At 34.2% G+C, this 21714-nt stretch overlaps 1 protein-coding gene across 3 annotated transcripts in view; it reads right to left on the bottom strand.

Annotated features, from left to right (window-relative positions):
• The window catches only part of tlcd4a (TLC domain containing 4a), a 37549-nt gene extending 17611 nt beyond the window's left edge, over positions 1–19938 (bottom strand). Inside the window, exons 1-5 of one of the 3 annotated variants that reach the window (XM_056450126.1) lie at positions 19642–19938; positions 7700–7869; positions 5431–5520; positions 5224–5282; positions 2719–2813 (exon numbers count right to left, since the gene is read on the bottom strand). In XM_056450126.1, coding sequence (XP_056306101.1) covers positions 2719–2813; positions 5224–5282; positions 5431–5520; positions 7700–7854 — 399 coding nt within the window. In that variant the 5' untranslated portion in view covers positions 7855–7869; positions 19642–19938. Of the gene's footprint in view, positions 1–2718; positions 2814–5223; positions 5283–5430; positions 5521–7699; positions 7870–7948; positions 8030–19641 lie in introns of those variants that run through there. The other 2 variants (XM_056450125.1, XM_056450128.1) reach the window with 2 other exon arrangements.
• Between the last annotated feature and the right edge of the window lie 1776 nt (positions 19939–21714).

The raw sequence follows: 21714 nt of genomic DNA, 5'->3' as shown, positions 1-21714 counted from the left end.
GATGTTATTGTATTTATTATTATTTCCTAAAATATAAATAAGTAAAAATAAAGTATTTAAAAATTATTTTAAAAAATAATAATAACTGAATCCAAAACCGCAATCGTAAGTCGGCCGTGAAATGTCAAGATCGGTGCATCGCTACTTAGGAGAAAGATCAGCTGAAAGCAGAGGAAGTAACCAGAGCATGCACACAAGAAACCCTCAGACGGCACCACAGGAGCAGCGAGCATCAATACATGCGCACGATCTGGTGCAGAACCGACCAATAGGGTTACTGAGAGGAGTCAGTGAGGAAGAGGAGAGAGAATGGACTTCTGCATAACCGTCAATGAGCATTCCATGCAAAAAATACCATCATCATCAAAGCCATAGTCAGCTACAGAACCTGGTGACCTAGAGGGTAACCGTAACACTTAACCAAGAGTGAACCGCAGTGGTCTCAGTGGGTCCTGCAGACTAGTGGTTAAAGATCTGGGCTGGTGAATGCAAACATTTTTAACATTTAATGAAGAAGATACTTAATAAGCCTGAGTTTTTCAGAAGCTGTTTTGTTTAAGATTTGGTATTGTGCACAAAAGGACAGGAACGGAATGTTGTTATCGTGTATAATGTTTTTATAGTTGGCCTATTTTTATTTTTAGGCCTCCTTTTAAGTGTGTTTTATGTTGAAATTGTTCTTTAATGGAGATGGTACTGATGATGCAGTTTTGCAGCACAGTATTGATGTGCAAAATCATAAATGAAAAGCATGCATCTAATTTAAGTATAAAAAGAGAAATGAAGCACAACATGATCTGTCCCTAATAAATGCGTTTGATAAATGAAGCCTTTGGATAGTTAGAAAAGAGTGCCTGGATTCTTATTAAAAGCACTTTACAATTAGATGATGTTAGAAGCGACATATGGGGTTAGGTTTATTTATAGATATCCAAAACAGGTCACTAGACCACAATGATTTTTTTTCTGCGATTAAAAAAATGGAATAATTAAACAAAAAATATATATATATAGATGCATAAATAAATGCGGGCGACCCAGTGTCGCAGCAGGTAGTGCTGTCGCCTCACAGCAAGAAGGTCGCTGGTTCGAGCCTCGGCTGGGTCAGTTGGCATTTCTGTGTGGAGTTTGCATGTTCTCCCTGCGTTTGCGTGGGTTTCCGCCGGGTTCTCCGGTTCCCCCACAGTCCAAAGACATGCGGTACAGGTGAATTGGGAAGACTAAGTTGTCCGTAGTGCATGAGTGTGAGTGAGCGTGTATGGATGTTTCCCAGAGATGGGTTGCGGCTGGAAGGGCATTCGCTGTGTAAAACATGTGCTGGATAAGTTGGCGGTTCATTCTGCTGTGGCAACCCCAGATTAATAAAGGGACTTAGCCGAAAAGAAAATGAATAAGCAAATAAATGCCTATATAAATAAATGCATAAATAAATAAATGCATAAATAATAAATGCATAAATAAATAAATGCATAAGCAAATACATAAACAAATCAATAAATGCATGTATAAATAAATCCATAAATAAATAAATGCATGAATAAATAAGTGCATAAGCAAATGCATGAACTAATAAATAAATGCATAAATAATCAAATGAATGCATAAAGAAAATACATATATACAAGCATAATTAAACAAATGCATGAATAAATAAATGATTAATTAATGCATATAGAAATAAATCTATAAATAAAAAAATAAACGCATGAATAAATAAATGCATGAATAAATAAATAAATGCATAAATAAATAGATGAATGAATGAATAAATAAATAAATACATAAACAAATAAAAGCCTAATGAAATAAATGCATAGATAAATAAATGCTAAATGCATAAATAAACAAATAAAAGCATAAATAATGCATAAATAAATACATAAACACAAAAAATAATTAAATACATGCACAAATAAATAAACGCATGAATAAATAAATAAATGCATAAATAATTAAATGCATAAATAAATAAATAAACAAATAAAAGCATAAATAATGCATAAATAAATAAATGCTAAATGCATAAATAAACAAATAAAAGCATAAATAATGCACAAATAAATACATAAACAGAAAAAATAATTAAATACATGCACAAATAAATAAACGCATGAATAAATAAATAAATGCATAAATAATTAAATGCATAAATAAATAAACAAATAAAAGCATAAATAAATAAATGCATAAATAAAAGCAAAAATAAATCCATTAATAATTGCAGAAAAGCTTTTGGGAAACAAATAGGAAGATTGAAAAGAAATGAAACTAGCACTTGGTGGCCTGGTACATCAGTGTTATCAAACTAAAATATTATGCTACAATTTATAAAGCAATGCTGCAAAAAATATAATCCTTCACCAATCAGAAACACAAATAATTACAGCAGCTAACATATACTAACAAAAGATGAATGATGATGACAGTAACGCCACTAATTTACTATGACCTTTTATGTGAAGCTGCTTTGACACAATCTACATTGTAAAAGCGCTATACAAATAAAGGTGAATTGAATTGAATTGAACTAATGGAAAAACCCAACGGGCCTTCCAGCCTTCGACAAATTAGTATATTTTAGCACTATGATAAGTTTGTAGTGGAGGGAACACAGAGCTTTGAGCACCAGCTGCACACCTGACACCACCACTGCTCACTCTTGGTTGTCTCTTTCCCATCTTGCCTGCATGTTCTGTTATGGGACAACAGGGAACTCACCAGTACATAGTAGTAAGCATACAATGCTGCCAGGTGGTGGATTACAAAAAACTTGTCTCCTATTGCTCTCCAATAGTAAAATATAAGCAGCAGATCTGAAAAAAAACACACAGGAGAAAAGAAGAGTAAGAACTTTACTTTTGTGTATACAACTCCCATAAAAGTGATTGAATACTTTCTAAAAAGTCACCTACCTATACACTTAAGTCATTTATTAACAATTAAGTTACTTATTTATTATTGGAACGTCATTCTCACGGTGCACGCTACTTAACTGGAAAGACATAACTTTCAATAAACAACTGGCTCAAATTATTACTAGTTTATCAATTAACTGCATTTGCACACAACTTTGATTCCTTCCAAACAAACCTGGTCACTTTTTGTTCAATATTTGTGTACAACTGATTCCTGTGTGCTTATATCTTTTAAAACATAATATATGTATTTCTCTCGGTATACATCGATCATTTCTATTAAAATTGTTTCTTTTTCTTTTTTGCTCTTTCCCCCCATTTTCTCCCTTTCAATGTGTTATTGTTTGAATGCCGACAATTAAAACTTTATTTTCTTTACTATAATGTTATATTATTTCTAGCTTGTTTCTTTTTTGCCACTGCTGTTATTACGGTTGTTTTTTTAATTTTCATGTAGATTATTAAATTACTATAATATTAATCATAATAATATTTTTTATGATTTGAACTTTAAAAATTAGGGGGGTTGCCAAATAACAATAGTAGTAATAATAATAATAATAATAACAACAACAATAATAATAATATTTTTTATGATTTGAACTTTGTGATTTTCTTACTTGCTAACAGTTCATAAAATATCAAATACAGAGCATTTATGCATTAACAAAACATTAAAAGGAAAATAATAATGTTATATACATTTATATGCACAGTAAACATTAAAGGTAGACATGGATATTTATATATAATAATAATAATAATAACTTATTAACTACTATTAATAACTACTATTAATAACTACTATTATTATTATTGTTGTTGTTGTTGTTGTTTTTTTATTATTATTGTTTTTATTATAATAATTATTATTATTATTGTTGTTTTTATTATTATTATATTTTTTATTATAATAATTGTTTTTATTATTATTATTATTGTTGTTGTTTTTATTATTATTATTATTGTTGTTGTTGTTGTTGTTGTTGTTTTTATTATTATTATATTTATTATTATTATTATTATTGTTTTTATTATTATTATTATTATTATTATTATTATATTTATTATTATTATTATTATTATTGTTGTTGTTGTTTTTAATTAATATTATTGTTGTAGTTTTTATTATTATTATTACTACTATTATTATTTTATTATTATTATTATTAATAGTCTTGGGAGTAGTGCTGCACTACACATTGCACGTTTGTCTTTGGTTTTGATGTATTTCTATTATTTTTCTACTGTCTTCTATGTCTACTTTAACCCTATACCAAAAAACTTATTAGTACAATAAGCGGTCCCCAAACAAATTTTCCATTTAAAACATTTACAATTAAATGCCACATCAGCAACAATCGCAATATTCACAGCAAAAACAGCTCTATTTCATTACTCAAACAGTATCATTTCAATAAAATATTTAGAATAACAGACCAGTCTTCATAAAAACAGTCAACATACAGAAATATACATACTTGCATACATCAAGTGCTCATCATATATGAGGACAGCCCTCACAAATATAACATTTAAATTTATATTTTCTATAGGAAGCTTTACAATATTTGTGCATATACATTAGATTAGTCAGTACTGAAGCCAAATCTGGAGCTTATCTAACAAAATAACTTATGATAACAATCCAAAATTTAATATACACAAAATTATATGTTATAAAACGTATTGAATACAAATTTACAAGAGGAAACATCAAGAGAAGCAAAATTGAAAAATTGTTGAAATTTTGTAGGTTGTAATAAATTTTTTGCAATATTTAGCTTGAATTTAATTGTATTATCGGTCCATTTCTAAATATGTTTGGTGACTAAAATATTATTTTAATAAATATGACCGTTTAATAAATCTGTTTTGTTTAAATGCACCAAAATATATTACCTATATTCACTGAGAAATAGATACAAATATTACTTTTCAAAATGGGGTGTTCTCAATTACGCTGAGCACTGTAAATACCTTGCATACCTACCTACATACATACATACATACATACATACATACATACATACATACATACATACATACATACATACATACATACATACATACATACATACATAACAATAATAAAATAATTATTTAAAATCTGTTAAAATGTATAATAAAAACATTGTTTCAAAAGGGAAAAAGCTGAAAAACATTCAAGCTCAACTTAAACACTTCAAGAGTGAGAAATATACTGTATATTAAAGACTTTAACAACTAAAATCCTAACTTTGAAAGAAATCTTTGACATACTGTAAGTCAAGATATATAAACATTGCATTAACTTTGAAGCTCTCACCAGATATGAGGTAGCCTGTAGTAATGCTCACGTTTATCTTCACCAGAGTAGGATCTCCCCTGTTGTGGTAAAGATGACAGTGCATTGAGATTTACAGTACCATCACTGTACAACCACACACACAGAAAGCATCCTGCTTATCAGTAAAGAGCAGCGCTTTCTCAGTATGCCCTGCATGCAGTCGGTCTTGCCGGCCAAAACGCTCACCATACGGGGTCCTGATTGACGGCCTCATCGAAGAACAAGATGTAGAGGCAGAAGAGGCCGACCAGCAGAGCGTGGAGCGTAGACACAGTCCTGCAGAGACACACACATGGGAGAAAACACTGATCACTACACCATTTACCGTGGTCTGCTTCCCCTGCAGACGATGATGTCAAGTTAAAAACAATGATAACTGCTGAGATCTCCTCCAGCTGGCTGTTCTTCTGACAGCTCGCTGAAATGAGCGCATTATCGCTCGCATCTTCGCCTGCTGCCAGTTTCTTTCAGCAAACACAGACATCAAGGATTCTGAGAGACAGCTTACAACCTGCTCTCCGCAGTCTAACCTCCTGAGCAGACATTTACTGGGGAACTGTTTCAGTGTAGTGACTGACTGTTAAGAATAATCTGATGATCTGGTGAACTATCCCTTTAAGAAACTTCCAACAGTTATATCAGAACGGAGAAGACACTGCATACAAAAAAAACAAACACTTGAATAGATAGCTCTCTCAAAATGAAAAGTCTGTCATTATTTACACACTCTTTACTTATTCCAAACATTTTTGACATGTTTGTTGATTTTTGACTTTACTAACCCTAAACACAAAAGAAGATATTATGAAGAAAGCTGGAACCACTGACTTCCATGGTATTTGTTTTTCTTACTACACAGTAAATCCCGATAAATTAACTCAATTCAAAGTTTGAGGAAACCGATTGTGATCATTTTGATTTGATTTATAACTTATATACAGTTGAAGTCTTTATTAGTTGAAGTAATTATTAGCCCCCCTTTGATTTTGTTTCTATTTTTTAAATATTTTCCAAATGATGTTTAACAGAGCAAGGAAATTTTCACAGTATGTCTGATAATATTTTTTCTTCTGGAGAAAGTCTTATTTGTTTTATTTCAGCTAGAATAAAAGCAGTTTTAAATTTTTTTAAATCCATTTTAAGGTCATAATTATTAGCCCCTTTAAGCTATATATTTTTTACGATAGTCTACAGAACAAACCATCGTTATACAATAACTTGCCTAATTACCCTAACCTGCCTAATTAACCTAATTAACCTAGTTAAGCCTTTAAATGTCACTTTAAGCTGTATAGAAGTGTCTTGAAAAATATCTAGTCAAATATAATTTACTGTCATCATGGCAAAGATAAAATAAATCAGTTATTAGAGATAAGTTATTAAAACTATTATGTTTAAAAATGTGTTGAGAAAATCTTCTCTCTCTTAAACAGAAAACGGGGAAAAAAAATAAACAAACAGGCGGGCTAATAATTCTGACTTCAACTGTGAGCAATTCCAGCGTAATGGATGTGACATTTGCAGTAAAAACTCAAAACATAAATTCACAGAGAAAGCATACGTCAACATTACATTGAAACATCTGTTTATATTTTCCAAAACAACTAACGACAGAGTTAAGGGACCAGAAAAAATATCAATACTTGAAATGAGGGAAATAAACATGCGTTATGGATGTGAGTTTGCAGTATACAACATAAATTCTGTGAAATAAACTGCACAACCCAAAAGAAATATTGATAATCAAAAGGGTAAAATATGTCTCTCTATAGAACAAAAATGACTGATTTTATTTTATTTAATATTTTTGCATTTATGAGGAAAAAGTGTTGCTATGGATGTGACATGAATGTTTTGGTCTTGCTTCTAGCAGCATTAAGTTAACACAAAAATATAATTAATTAATTCATAACTCATTCGATTTGAGTTCTGCCTAATATAATCAGTTTATGAGTTACCATAATTCTTTTTAATTAAGTCTTTTTTTTTCAAATACAAGTCAAACTAACTCATTTCATTTAGCGACTTTCACTGTTTACAGCTTTTACAGTGGAAGGAAGTCAAAGGCTAAAGGTTTCCAGCTTTCTTCAGAATTTTGTGTGAACTATCCCTTTAAGAAACTTCTAACAGATAGCTCAGAATGTAGAAGACAGCGCATACAAAACAACTTAAATGGATAACTCTCTCAAAAATGAAAACTCTGTCATTATTTACACACTCTTTACCCATTCCAAACATTTTTGACTTTCTTTCTTATGTTGAACACAAAAGAAGATATTTTGAAGGAGGCCAAAAACTATTGACTTGCATAGTATTTGCTTTTCCTACTAAGGAAGTCAATAGCTACAGGTTTCCAGCTTTCTTCAGACATTTGGGTGAACTATCTCTTTAAGAAACTTCCAAGCGATATCTCAGAATACAGACAATACATACAAAAAGACAGCTGTTTGTGTACCTTGAGTTCCACTCGATCTTCTGTTTGTGGGTGAGTTTGAGGAAGCCAGGGCTGATTCTGGACGACGCCCAGGGGCTCACGCTGTGAAAGAGCCACTGGAAAAAACAAAAACTCACCACCGAGATGAGCAGGATCAGCTGGCTGAAGGGGTCCATGGCCACCCGACCCCACTGCAGGAGAAAGAGAGACATGAACACGCTTTACACAAAACACCAGCGTCAAGCACAGCTCAAGCAATGCAAAACTCACAGCTCCAGGAGAAAAGTAAAGTAAATGTTTAACAGACATGCCCTCTGCCATTACTGCGCTAATGTAAGGCACACTCTTTTCTGTCGCTCAGAAAACCAATATATGTCACAGTATATCTCGGACACTTTATATAAAGTATCACCGTTTATATTAAAGGTGCCAGGAGTGACGCAAGAGTTTGTTTACTATTCCAAAAGGCCGTCCAAAATGCTACATAATCTGGTTGCACAACTGTTTTTGAAGTAAATATAGAGCTTCTGTTGTCATAACTCACACTGTACATGAACTATTTTATGCTAGTATATCACACACACCAGCAATCTCCTAAAATTGCATTCATCTGCAGTTAGAAAAGCAACAGGGTTTCCACTTCCTTTTAACGTCTGGCTCATTGTGCACCAGAAAAACAAGTCTGCCCCCTTTTGAAGCACATAGTTAGGAAGCAGCGATCCATAATGGTAAAACCTTTGGCCAAATTAAATCGCAGCGCTTCAACTGGGTCTTGCGAGGGTGAATCAGCACAAAGAGCAAAAGATTGGTGATTGTGATGTTTTACACTTACTTCCTGGATTTCCATTTATGGTTTGTAGAGAAAACCCACTGGGTTAATGTTCAAATGGTTAACTGGGCTAAATATGCAGTACTTGAAGGCTGGGCTAAATCAGCGTTAGCATTAGGGACTTGTGGAAGATTTTACTTTTAAACTTTAAAAAAATGTTTAGCATATGGATTATTCAATGATGTGGTTTATAATATTTATACAATGCATTACAAATAGATGGTGAGTCAAACTGGTGTTGGCTAGGGCTGCACAATATAATGCAAAATTATTGGTATCGCGATAATAGTACATGCATCATAGACGTGTGATAAATGGGTAGAGGTGTGAACCTACACTGATCTCACGGTTCAGTTCGGTTACGATTATCATGCCAACGATTCGGTTCAATTCGATATCTCGACGCATCATGGTGCATTGACGAAGCTTTCCATACACTGTTTCATATTTTCTTCACAGCACAGCAATTCTTGTATTAAAATGTATAAATATATTTATATACTATTTGTAATACAATTTTGTCCTTAATACAAACAGTCAGACATATAAACTGTACCTTTAAACAACACGAGCAAATATATATATATATATATATATATATATATATATATATATATATATATACATATATATACATATATATACATATATATATATATATATACATATATATATATATGTATATATATATATACATATATATATATATATATATATATATATATATACATATATATATATATATACATATATATACATATATATATATATATATACATATATATATATACACATACATACATACATATATATATATACACATACATACATATATATATATATATATATATATATATATATATATATATATATATATATATATATATATATATATATGTATCCAATATAAATATCCCGCTCGCTCTCTGAGCCTTGTCTTGGACACGCGCTCAACAGAAAGGGCTGCAATTGGCGCTGGCAGTCTTCACCGATGAGTCACACTCATAAACAGCAGCGACGATCACAGCTGATACATGATAGACACGGTGGAGAAATTTCTGCAGACACGCGCTCATGTCTGTATCCAGAAGTATTGCTGTAACAGCTGAGAGGACAGAAAAAGTCACGCCATAGGAGCTTCTGCTGGAAGTGTCAGTAAAAGACTGATCCAGCAAACACACACGCAGTGAAATTGTGCACAGTTTCTGCATTTTTAAGTAGTTGGAGCGTTGTAAATACTCGCACTCGCCTCCCTCGCCATAGTAAGCTACGAGATAAATGACATCAGTACATAATAACCGGTTATGATTATTACTGAAGCGATACAGAATTGTACATGTCTGCATCACGGTGCACCAAAGAAACAATTAATTTTGACACCCCTATAAATTAGATATATTTTATGCATTGGTTGTTTATTGAAATTTGACCAATCAGATGGGGCCTTGCTAACTTTATCCCCACCTCCCCAGTAGTTGCTAATCTGCTATTGGCTAGAACAGTGCAAAGGTGAACCCTTGAAATAAATACTGTTCAAGTCTACAGTGAGGAAATTTACAACAGCCAATCAGAGGCAGAGTATTTGCTGAGGATTTCACTTATACAGAGTGTTTCACATTATGCTATTCAAACCGTGCCCAGGTGCGTTTCTCGATTTGTTTGACAAGAGAGAGTGCTCTGAATCAGGCCCAGGCGAGGTTCAGGTGGCCGGTCATGGCACGGTTGGAGGAGATGTGCCAGAGTGCGGTTCAGTTGGGCTTTGGTGTGGTACGCTTGTAGCGTGGGTGCGAAGTGCACCTGAGCCCAAAACCGACGCGACGTCACTCTTAAGGGACTGCTTTATGTGCATTTATTGATCATTCTTACTTTTCAATGAATGAGAACTGTCGTCATTTATTAAAGACGTGAACCTCTTGCTGCACGTTAGCAAACCTCCTAAAACGTGCAACACGAGGACTTTTATGGTCATTTATGAGCGTCAAAAGTTGTGGATCTGTTTTGCTAAATATTTGGAATGATGAGTGTCACTGCATATCCAGGGTATAAGCAGGATTCCTAAAGGTCATTTCAATACCTTTTTAAGACTTTTTAAAGACCTTCTCAGAATATGTTAAGACCTCATCGCCACTTCAAGTTCTAATCAGTATTAAACCTTTAACTTAATAAACAGTTGTTAATAAATAGTTGTAGTTAAATAAATCTATAGAGCACAATCGTGCAACAGAACTCAGATAAGCTCGGAAGAAACAAAGCTTGAAAGAATAAATTATGTGGTTGTTATCAGCGACAGGCTTCAGCCACTGTTTAAACTCCAACCAGGAGTACGCAAACTTACATTTTCCCATTTTGCCGTTCGTTTCGCTCTACGGTTTCGATACATGTGGAAAGCGTCATACCACCTTCCCATGTTTGTTGCGTTTTACATGACATCACCCGGATTGGGGAGTTTGGCTGGACGTGCCCCGGCCCGAATCGCATGTATCTAGCACGCCGTTGTTAATATTAAGAGAGAAATAAATATATTTATGCTTTTTTGGAGTCAAACACTTTGGAAAATGCTTAAACAAAAATTTTAAATGCAATTAAGACTTTTTAATACCATTTAAGGGCCTTAATTTTCCTATAACTGATTTATCAACTTTTAATACTTTTTAAGACCCCACAGACACTCTGATATCAAATGGCTAAAAATAATACAAAACAATATAACTAAAGCAATATCCACTGTGCTGAGCGTGAGCGCTTCTCTTCCTGTTAAACTGAGCAGTCACATCATCAATGACGTGCTCTGGTTCGGAAGGCAAAATGCAGTGCTAGTGCAGGCCGTCGGGGGTGAGGGGAGGAGGGGACAAGCGCACTTCAGCACGGTTCAAGGCATCTGTGCCTAGTGTGAGCACGCTCTAAATGTCTGAATCTTGGTTTTTAGTCTGAGAATGAAATAGATCTGAAACATACAGCGCTCAGCATAATTGAGAACACCCCATTTTGAAAATGAATATTTTTATCCATTTCCCAGTGAATACAGGCAATGTATTTTGGTGCATTTAAACAAAACAGATTTATTAAACAGGTATATTTATTAAAATAATGCAAAAAAAAAAAGTACAACCTACAAACATTTTTTAAATTTTTTTGCATCTCTTGATTTTTCCTGTTTTTTTTATTTGTATTTAATATTTTTCTATAACTTATAAATATGGTTGTATTAGTTTTTGGACCATTATCGCAAGTTATTTTGTAAGGTTAGCTCCAGATTTGACTTCAGTACTGACTAATCTAATGTATATGCACAAATATAATATTGTATAGCTTCCTATTAAAAATATGAATTTAAAAGATCGATTTGTGAGGGGTGTACTTATATATGCTGAGCACTGTATATTTTAACCTGTTTATTTTAATATCATTAAATAAATTATTTAAAAACAGCTAATAAAAATAGCATTTTAGCAAATAGTTGTCACAATACTCAGAAAATACAGTTGAAGTCAGAATTATTAGTCCCCCTTTGATTTCTTTTCTCTTTTTTAAATATTTCTCAAATGATGTTTAACAGAGCAAGGAAATTTTCACAGTATGTCTGATAATATTTTTCCTTGTGGAGAAAGTCTTATTTGTTTTATTTTGGCTAGAATAAAAGCAGTTATTAATTTTTTAAAAACCATTTTAAGGTCAAAATTATTAGCCCCTTTAAGTTTTTTTGTTTTTTTTGACTGTCTACAGAAAAAAACATCGTTATACAAGAACTTGCCTGATTACCCTAACCTGCCTAGTTAACCTAATTAACCTAGTTAAGCCTTTTAATGTCACTTTAAGCTGTATAGAAGTGTCTTGAAAAATATCTAGTCAAATATTATTTACTGTCATCATGGCAGAGATTAAATAAATCAGCTGTTAGAAATGAGTTATTAAAATTATTATGTTTAGAAATGTGTTGAAAAAATCTTCTCTCCGTTAAAGAGAAATTGGGGGGAAAAAATAAACAGGGGAGCTAATACAGGGGGTTTAATAATTCTGACTTCAACTGTACATAGAAATAAGGCAAATACAAATGTCTGTGTTAATGTTTCAAATATCAGTGAAAAATTGTCAAAATATGAAATAAAACAAAAGGCAAAATATTTGTAGAAGCAGCATCCTTTTACCAGGCATCTTCCAGTGGGCATCAAAGAGCCCTTAACATTTCCCACTGATCTACTTTCATGACCTCTGGCACATAACAGCTAATGGAAAACATGAATCGCACTCTTACCTAAGGCTACAAGTTTTCAAAGGATGACAGAAAAAATACAAAACATGAACCCTGTGAACTGAGAGAGTAGTGAAAAGAGACTGACACAGATTTCATAACCGTGAAATTGGAGTTCTGTGGCTTTTAGACCGCGTTTACTAGCTTTGAGGTCATCTACATTGAAGAGAGTTGAGTTACCCAAACACACTTACAGCAAAGAGAGAGATAAACAAATAGGCAGACAGATAGATGTACTTCTGTGTGCATGCACAAAGTCTTTACTGCAGCATTTAACATGTCATAACATCCAACGGCAATCAAACGGTCAGTCCAGGAGGTTTGCGTATCAGTTTGAGAAGCAAATTTCACTCTGGGAGTTCATATTTGCTATATATAACGCCTGTAACACATTATTTATACAACCAACTGTATCACTAGGCATGGGCCGGTTTAAGATTCTGACGGCACGATAACCTTGGATAAAAATATCACGGTTTCATGGTATTGTGATTACTGCTGTAAAATATATTCTTTTTAAATGTCGGGGTAAAAAACGAGCTTTTTCCCCTTTTAACATAAAATATTTTGGAACAGTAAACATCCCAGCAGACACAGGACATCAACATGACGTCAGATTGACATTGTATGAATAAAGCAACGAAGATTTTTTTTTTTTACAATTGTTGTTGTTTTAAATTCAAGCAATTGAGTCTCAATTGTCACTAATTCAAAAGTGAAAGTAATTTACAAGCCAATTAAAAGAAGCCCCGCTCCCGGTGATACCAGTATTACCTGTGTTGTCACAACACGGAAATGATGCACAGTCACAATTATGTAACTGTACTTTAGTTAGAAACTTAAAGTTGAAATGAGTGTTACATGACTGGAGAAAAGTAGAATAGCTAAGGTATTCACAAAATTTATCACAATTCTTTATGCGCTTTTTGGATTTTGTCTGATTTAAGGTTAACATGCATGTGGTTAATTATATTCTAAATCAAATAACCACAAAAAAAACTGTCTGAAATTGCCATCAGAAATGGTTAGTTTGGTGAAAAGGCGAAATAAATGTGAAAAGCACGTTTCTTACCAGTCCTGATTCTAAGACAAATCCTACAAAAGTTCTCAATAAAAACTTTACATTTGTTAAAATGTCATTATAACATAAGTGAAGGGCGACATGGTGGCTCAGTGGGAAGCACTGTTGCCTCACCGCAAAAAGTTCACTGGTTCGAGTCCTGGCTGGGTCAGTTGGCATTTCTGTGTGGAGTTTGCATGTTCTCCCCATGTTGCGTGGGTTTCTTCCAAGTGTTCTGGTTTCCCCCACAATCCAAGAACATGTGCTGTAGGTAAATTGAATTAACTAAATTGCCCGTAATGCATGTGTGTGAATGAGTGTCTATGGATGTTTCCAAGTACTGGGTCGCAGCTGGAAGGGCATCCGCTGTGTAAAACATATGCTGGATAAGTTGCCGATTCATTCCGCTGTGGCGACCCTTGATGAATAAAGCGACGAAGAAAAATGAATGAACATAAGGGAGTTTGTCATCGTACTTTTTTACAATTGTTGTTGTTTTAAATTCAAGCAATTGAGTCTTAATTGTCACTAATTCAAAAGTGAAAGTAATTTACAAGCCAATTAAAAGAAGCCCCGCTCCCGGTGATACCAGTATTACCTGTGTTGTCACAACAGGGAAATGATGCACACTCACAATTATGTAACTGTACTTTAGTTAGAAACTTAAAGTTGAAATGAGTGTTACATGACTGGAGAAAAGAAAGTAGAATAGCTGTGGTGTTCACAAAATTTATTACAATTCTTTATGCGCTTTTTGGATTTTGTCTGATTTAGGGTTAACATTCATGTGGTTAATTACATTCTAAATCAAATAACCACAAAAAAACAGTCTGAAATAGCCATCAGAAATGGTTAGTTTGGTGAAAAGGCGAAATAAATGTGAAAAGCATAACGTTTTCTTACCAGTCCTGATTGCAATAATGCTTTCTTTGCCATTCCAGATGACTTTATTAATAATTTATTTGAGTCATTGCAGAGATGTATGGATGCAGTCCTTCAAGCTCATGGGAGTCATACACAATATTAATTCTTTTTCCACTGCAGCATGACTTTATATTCTATACTGGACATTATTTCTGTTTAGTGACTTTTGTCTCAGCAAAGTCAGACCTTCCTGGCCTAATTAAATAATTAAAAATCAAGGCATGATCATATTTTATTATGGTAAAATAAGCATAATCTAGAGGCCTTTGCCTTTCATATAAGACACTTCTGATACCAACTGATCAACTAGAAGTCAAGTTATTATTTGTTGTTCCTAAAACTTGGATAGACGACAAGTCTTTTGTCAGGTAGTGTACATTTGCAGACTTATACCTAACCCTTAAAAAATCAGGAAGGTTGTCAAAAGCAGCATAAAAAGAGGCAGAACATTGTCAAAAAAGCCTAATTAAAAAGTGTGACATCAGCACATCTGCTCATAGGGTGAAGAGTCCAAAAACATGCTGTGACTATATTTAGACGGTCTTTATGAAGAAATAGGCTACATGTACACACACATCCACCCACTCGGAAGAAGGGGTGGGGTAAGTGTATTTAAAGATCCTATAGGGTAATGTGGCTATGAAGGGCAGCCACCTAAAGAGGTCACAAAGCAACGTATAGCAACGTCTGTGGTGGCGCAACAGGAAGTTCAGCAGTTCTCACATACGAGAGTGTGATCACACATCTTCTGCTGCAACTGCATGTAATCAGTAAACATGCAATCGAAAGAAGTCAAGCTTTCGATGACAGAAATGTTAGATCGGGCTCGTCTGATAAACAACTTTCAATTCTAGCAGGTTTATCGTGTTCTCTTGTCACAGCATTGATGAAGTTGCATTGCTGGCATGCTTTTGTGCACTGAGTAAATGCATGTTACATTAAGAGTGCAGCCTTATGAATGAGATTGTAGCAAGCTCACAGAGAAGCAGGATGGAAGGACACTTTATTAAAGCCGTGAGAAAACTGCAGTGGCAGACAAAATCGACAATGTATATATACATTTACATATATATATATACACACACACACATGTATATATATTTTTTTTTTTTCCCCAATTTCTGTTTAACAGAGAGAAAAAAAAATGTCAACATTTTCTAAACATAATAGTTTTAATAACTCATTTCTAATAACTGATTTATTTTATCTGTGCCACGATGACAGTAAATAATATTTTACTAGATAATTTTTGAGACACTTCTATACAGCTTAATGTGACATTTAAAGGCTTAACTAGGTTAATTAGGTTAACTAGGCAGGTTAGGGTAAAAAGCCAAGTTATTGTATAATGATGGTTTGTTCTGTAGACTATCGAAAAAAAAAAGTAGCCTAAAGGGGCTAATAATTTTGACCTTAAAATGGCTTTTAAAAAATTTAAAACTGCTTTTATTCTAGCCGAAATAAAACAAATAAGACTTTCTCCAGAAGAAAAAATATCCGACACACTGTGAAAATTTCCTTGCTCTCATAAACATCAATTGGGAAATATTTAAAAAAGAAAGAAAAAATTAAAAGGGGGATAATAATTCTTAAACTGTATATATATATTAACGATGTTGTTATCATAAAGTTTCAGTGATGTGAAATAAACAATACAACCAGAAAGCAATGCATAATACAAAACTATGAATGAATAGAAATTAGGGCTGCACAATATGTCACTTCAGCATCGATATCGCAAAGTGATCATTCGCAATAGTCACATCGTGAGTATATACGCAATGTTGAGTCTGGATTATAATTTATCATTTTGCAGGTGTTTTTGAGGCCTGTGACTGTCTGTGGGTTTTAAAAGCATTCAGGCATAAAAAAGTACCGTTTGTAACTTTGAATAATTAATAATGATTAATTTTATTGAATTGTTTATAAAACGAAGACTATGTAGTCCTATTTTACATTTGATTATTCCATTACTGTATACCTAAATACAGTACAAATCTTCAGGAGACAATAAAACGCTGTTTAATTAATTAGCATATGTTTCTTTATTGAATTTATCTGTGCTTGTAGATTTTTTTTGTTATATGTTACGCACCCCCTATGAATCCTCCCAATCAATCTTAAATTATACATTCTTTCCAAACAGTTTTTCAATTAATTTAGAAAAATTGTATTCGTAGTATGGCTGGGCAATATGGCAAAAATTCTATCTCGATAATTATTTTCCCTGTTAAACGATAATGATATAGATTTCGATAGAAGTTGTTAATGCTTCCAGATTTAAAAGTGTACCCCAACAATGACTGAAGCCACCAAAATTAGAGGGTCCATTAAATAGTGTAGCATATTTTCGGCAGATACATTTTTGGTGGCAAAATATCTCGAATATCATCAACACACTTTTAGATTCCCATTGTTGTACTTTTCTGCTGTGTGATTGGCTCTTAGATCAATATAGAGTAAAAAAGCCCAGAGCTTATCTTTGCAATTTGCATACATTTTATCGCGATTCGATATATCGTTTACAATATAATAAACATCGCAGAATAAAAAAATTATCGTGATTTTTCCAATATCGTGCAGCCCTAATAGAAATCATCTAAAGCAAAGTATTTTCAAAAATCAAAGTCATAATTGTCAAGAGGCTGCAATTAAGATAAAATTTCTAATAATCAACTATATTTTAGTTATGATTAGGCCCACACAAAATTCTGCATATTTCCGCAGATTTTTAGCCCATCATTGAGTCTATTTTTTTGTTTTGTAAATGTGTAAATTTATATTTATTCAGTTTTTAAATTAGTTTCAGTGATATTATTGACTAATATGCAAATGTCCATTTGATTTATTTACAATACAGTTTATGAAGTAATATTTTCTGTCTTTAAGTAGATATATGAGATAGTGTTGGGTTGATAGACGATGCCATCATCCATTGTCAATGGCCGATAGACATCACAATGCTGAGCTGGCATCACGATCCTCCACCCCGGTCCCGTTACAGCAGCACGCGAAAAATACACATTTTGGCGCCGTTTACACTAATATGTCTTAGTTTTAAAATGCCATTTTTTAACAAAAACTGTCCACATCCACACTGGCATTTCATCTAGCATTTCTGAAAAGGCACATCACGTGACCACACACACACACACTGTCATGCGCTGCAGCGTACGTGCATGTCTGAGCTACAGCAGTCAGCGGGTGCTTTAAGCACAACACCCCAGAGAGCAGTACACATCGGACAGTTTATCAAGGATGTACCGCTGGATCGTGTCTCACTATAGTTGTTAAACATGATATTTAATTCATTTTGTCTCAATGTAACGACTCTTTGTCGTTTGAATCTATCAGGTAACGTGTCAGAGAGTCAGTACACTGCTTCAATCTTCCACTCTCACGCGTGCACTTAGTAATTTTAGGGAAACCTTAGACACTGTTGGTTGGGTCCTGTTGCTTGAGCACCTTTTTTACCAACCAAGTTTGTCGACGGCATTATAATGACAGATCACTCTGCTTATTCATGCCAGAGTGCTGCAGAAAAAAATGAATGACAGGTGGACATGTGTGTGTAACTTATCTTTATTTCTTTATGATTTGGTTATGGGTAAAACAAAGACCATGCAGATCAGATAGTTGAAACGGTAGGCTTCAAATAATTAATTTGTTATGAATTGATTAATTATTCATAAATTATGAATTCATGGCCGCCTACGATGCCATGGTCCATCGCAATCGTTTCATGTTAGACATTGTACGGTGCCGAATTGGTCGACATCGCCCAACCCTCCCATGAGAGACTTACTTTGTTTACCAAACAATTGGATTTAACTGGATTTGCATTGTAAACATTAAATACAATTTTAAACAGCTATCGTTTTTTAATTTAATATATTAAAGCTTTCAGTTTTGATACTCCAAAAAAAAAATCAATCCACATAAATCTGCAGATATTTTACAAAATTTTGTTATTAAAGTTTAGTTATTAAAATTATATTTTATTGCTATTATTTTTAAAGATTAAAAAGCAGTTGTGTTAAAATAGCATAGGCATGTTAAGTGTTTTTGCCTTGAAAATATGAATACAGACATCTGACACCTGCTTCACCTGACATTTAGGAACCATTAAAATTAAAAACATATTTGCAAAATATTTCATTTAAAGTTTTAAAATCAAAATTTCAAACAAATACTATAAATATAACATTTTCATTAAACTACTTAAAGAAACATTTCGTGCGGCATTTTTCTAACACACACACACACACACACACACACACACACACACACACGCATTAGTGTTCAAACTGAAAGTACTATAAATACAAATCAGGAAGAGCAAAATAAAAGACCTCATTAAACAATAACTTAGTTTTCAACTGTCAGAAAATCACTGAAGAAATGTCAAGCACTGTGGTTCAGAAAAGCTGTGCAGATATTTAGATTGAATGAAGATCAAGTTAATGGATTCCCAGTCATAAATCTTAGCAAAATGCTTTCTTTCATACTGAGATACACACTCGAAGCACGGATTTTGTCCCTACGACTCATTTTGTCAATAAAGTCGGTCATTTAACGACTGGTGTGCTGCATTGAACCGCATTGCTTGTGTAACAAATGCACATACATGTGTATATTTATGCTTAGATTTGCATTTTATGGGTTCCAACTAACGTTATACAAGCGTTACTATTCAGTAATGACAATGTCAATAAATACAGCATCGCATCTGGATCCCCGCACTGTAAAACATTGCGATGGACAGAAATCGACTTGTGTTGTCATCACCAACATGCCTGCTTGCTTTCTTTAGGCCAAATCGCACCGCAATGCTGAATGAAAACACGTCGCTTGTGTGTTAAAATATGGCATGATATAATGCGATAAAACCATGGGCTTACCTTTTATCGAACATCAATGGTGTCTGTGGGTCAGTTGCGCATGGTGTCTGAAAACATGGACTGATTAAATCCGTGTTTTTCCGTCAGACACATGCATGGTTCTCCTCTCTCCACGGCGATATGAAATGCATGATTTCATATCAAACACGGAAACGGCAGGTTCTTATAACAATCTCGGCCTGCGATGCGTGGTTTCGTAAGCGCGAGTCGGCGAGAAAAACATGTTGAAAATGATTGTGTGTGTTGATAGCTGGCTGTATGTTTGGAGGTGAGGGGAAAAACGAGGAATCCAATTTCGGTACATCCTCTTTTGAATTATGATTCATCCGTGAGTCGATTCTTTTGAATCAGTTCACCAAAATGATTCATTCGTTTCAGCGCGGTACTCCACCTACTCCACTAGGTGGTGGCAAGCGGCAACCTCCCGCTCTCCCTCGGGAGGCCAATACGGAAGTAACTGAAACTGCAATTCATCAAAATTCCGCTAGTCCTGGCTCCATAATAGAGCAAGTTGCAATTGAGCCCACTGTTAGAATGGCCAACTTTACAGCAGAAAAAAAGGTGTTTACAGCCTGGTACAAAGAACGATTTTGGTTCATATAGCTATTATTACCCTCCATGACAACTGTGAGGGGGGTGAATTTTTTTATAACTCATCCATTTCCTTTATATTAGGTTATTTTGTGTTTGCATAATTAAGGGCGTGGCCACTTGAGTGACAGCTAGGTCTCGCTGGTCGCCGTCACTTCACCTCAGCTGAATCCGGCAGATTAGCCACTGATCTCGGCATATTCATCGTATTTTTGTGTTGTTTTATGTGGCTTTACACAGTCAGCTGCCTTTTGGACTTATTTCTTACAATTATCAGATGATATGGGATGCTGTGTGCATTTAATTGTGCTCACAAACCATTCACGTGGCCTCCGTTTCCCATGTGAGTAAAGTTATATACTTGTATACCATCTCTATAAATGTATTTGTTTTATTTAAGACCATTTATCATTAATATTTTTCTTTAGACCCGTAAAGCACTCCAGAATGTGACAGATTGATTAGCTGTAGGCTCTAGAACAGTCACCTGAAGCGTTATCATACAGTGTTATGCTGGAGTTCATCAATAGTCTTGCATTTACTAACACACACTATATCTGAAGTGTTTGGAAGTAATTCGCGTTTTCCTCCTGTAGAAAAACGTCATAAGAACAATGTTTAGTGGCTCAATGTATTACTACAGTGTTTTTGAAAGTCTAATCACTTTACTGATATAGTGTACAGCCAAGCACATGTGTTCAGAACACAAACGAGTCTCAGGTAATAAAGTATCAAGCGTTTCTCCCAAAGTAAAGTCTGTCTGCCAGGTCCAAGCAAAGTTCCAGCAGGTGTCTGTAGCTCCGCCCACTCTCCGCCTCTTTGCCCTTGTTTGGTATCCCGCCGTGGGTGCGATGACGCGCGAACAAAATGGCGACGGTTGGCCGCGCCTACTTGTGGCTTCTTTTGCGCTCTTCAGAAACCTATGGGTGACGTCACGGATACTCCGTCCATATATTTTACAGTCTATGGGTGGTGGGGAACTAAAAGCGGCCTGAATGAATCATTCCCTCAAACGAGTCGTTGTAAAACGCGTTTTCCTTCTCAAAACACACAACGAAGTCCTTTTCCTCCACTTACCGTCTTGAATAAGAGCTAATGTATTCATCACAACATTAACGGCCAAAATAAAAAACAGGTCCAACAAAGTCCTTACAATGTGTAGAATGCGTATTTTTGCACGTTTATAATTATTAGTCCGCTCTTTTGAATGAGATGTGTTTGTTAATTTAGGTAAATTAAATAATGTAACTGTTAATAAATAATAACTGTATAAATCATAAACAATGTATATAATGTTTGTGTTCGTGTGAAGGAGACGTCAGCGTCGTTTCAAGTCTCGTTCACAACTGACTCGTCAGTAAATGGGGTTTACAGCTTCAACCAATAAAAATCTCCCTCATAGCCCGATTTCCCAATTCTATTGGCTCTTGCTAAAGTCAGAACAGATCCGTTGAATCGGGTCGGTCGTAAAAGATTTGCTTC

The sequence above is a fragment of the Danio aesculapii genome, chromosome 24, assembly GCF_903798145.1.
Source record: "Danio aesculapii chromosome 24, fDanAes4.1, whole genome shotgun sequence".
Taxonomy (NCBI): Eukaryota; Metazoa; Chordata; class Actinopteri; order Cypriniformes; family Danionidae; genus Danio; species Danio aesculapii.
This window is presented reverse-complemented; position numbering and strand designations above follow the sequence as displayed.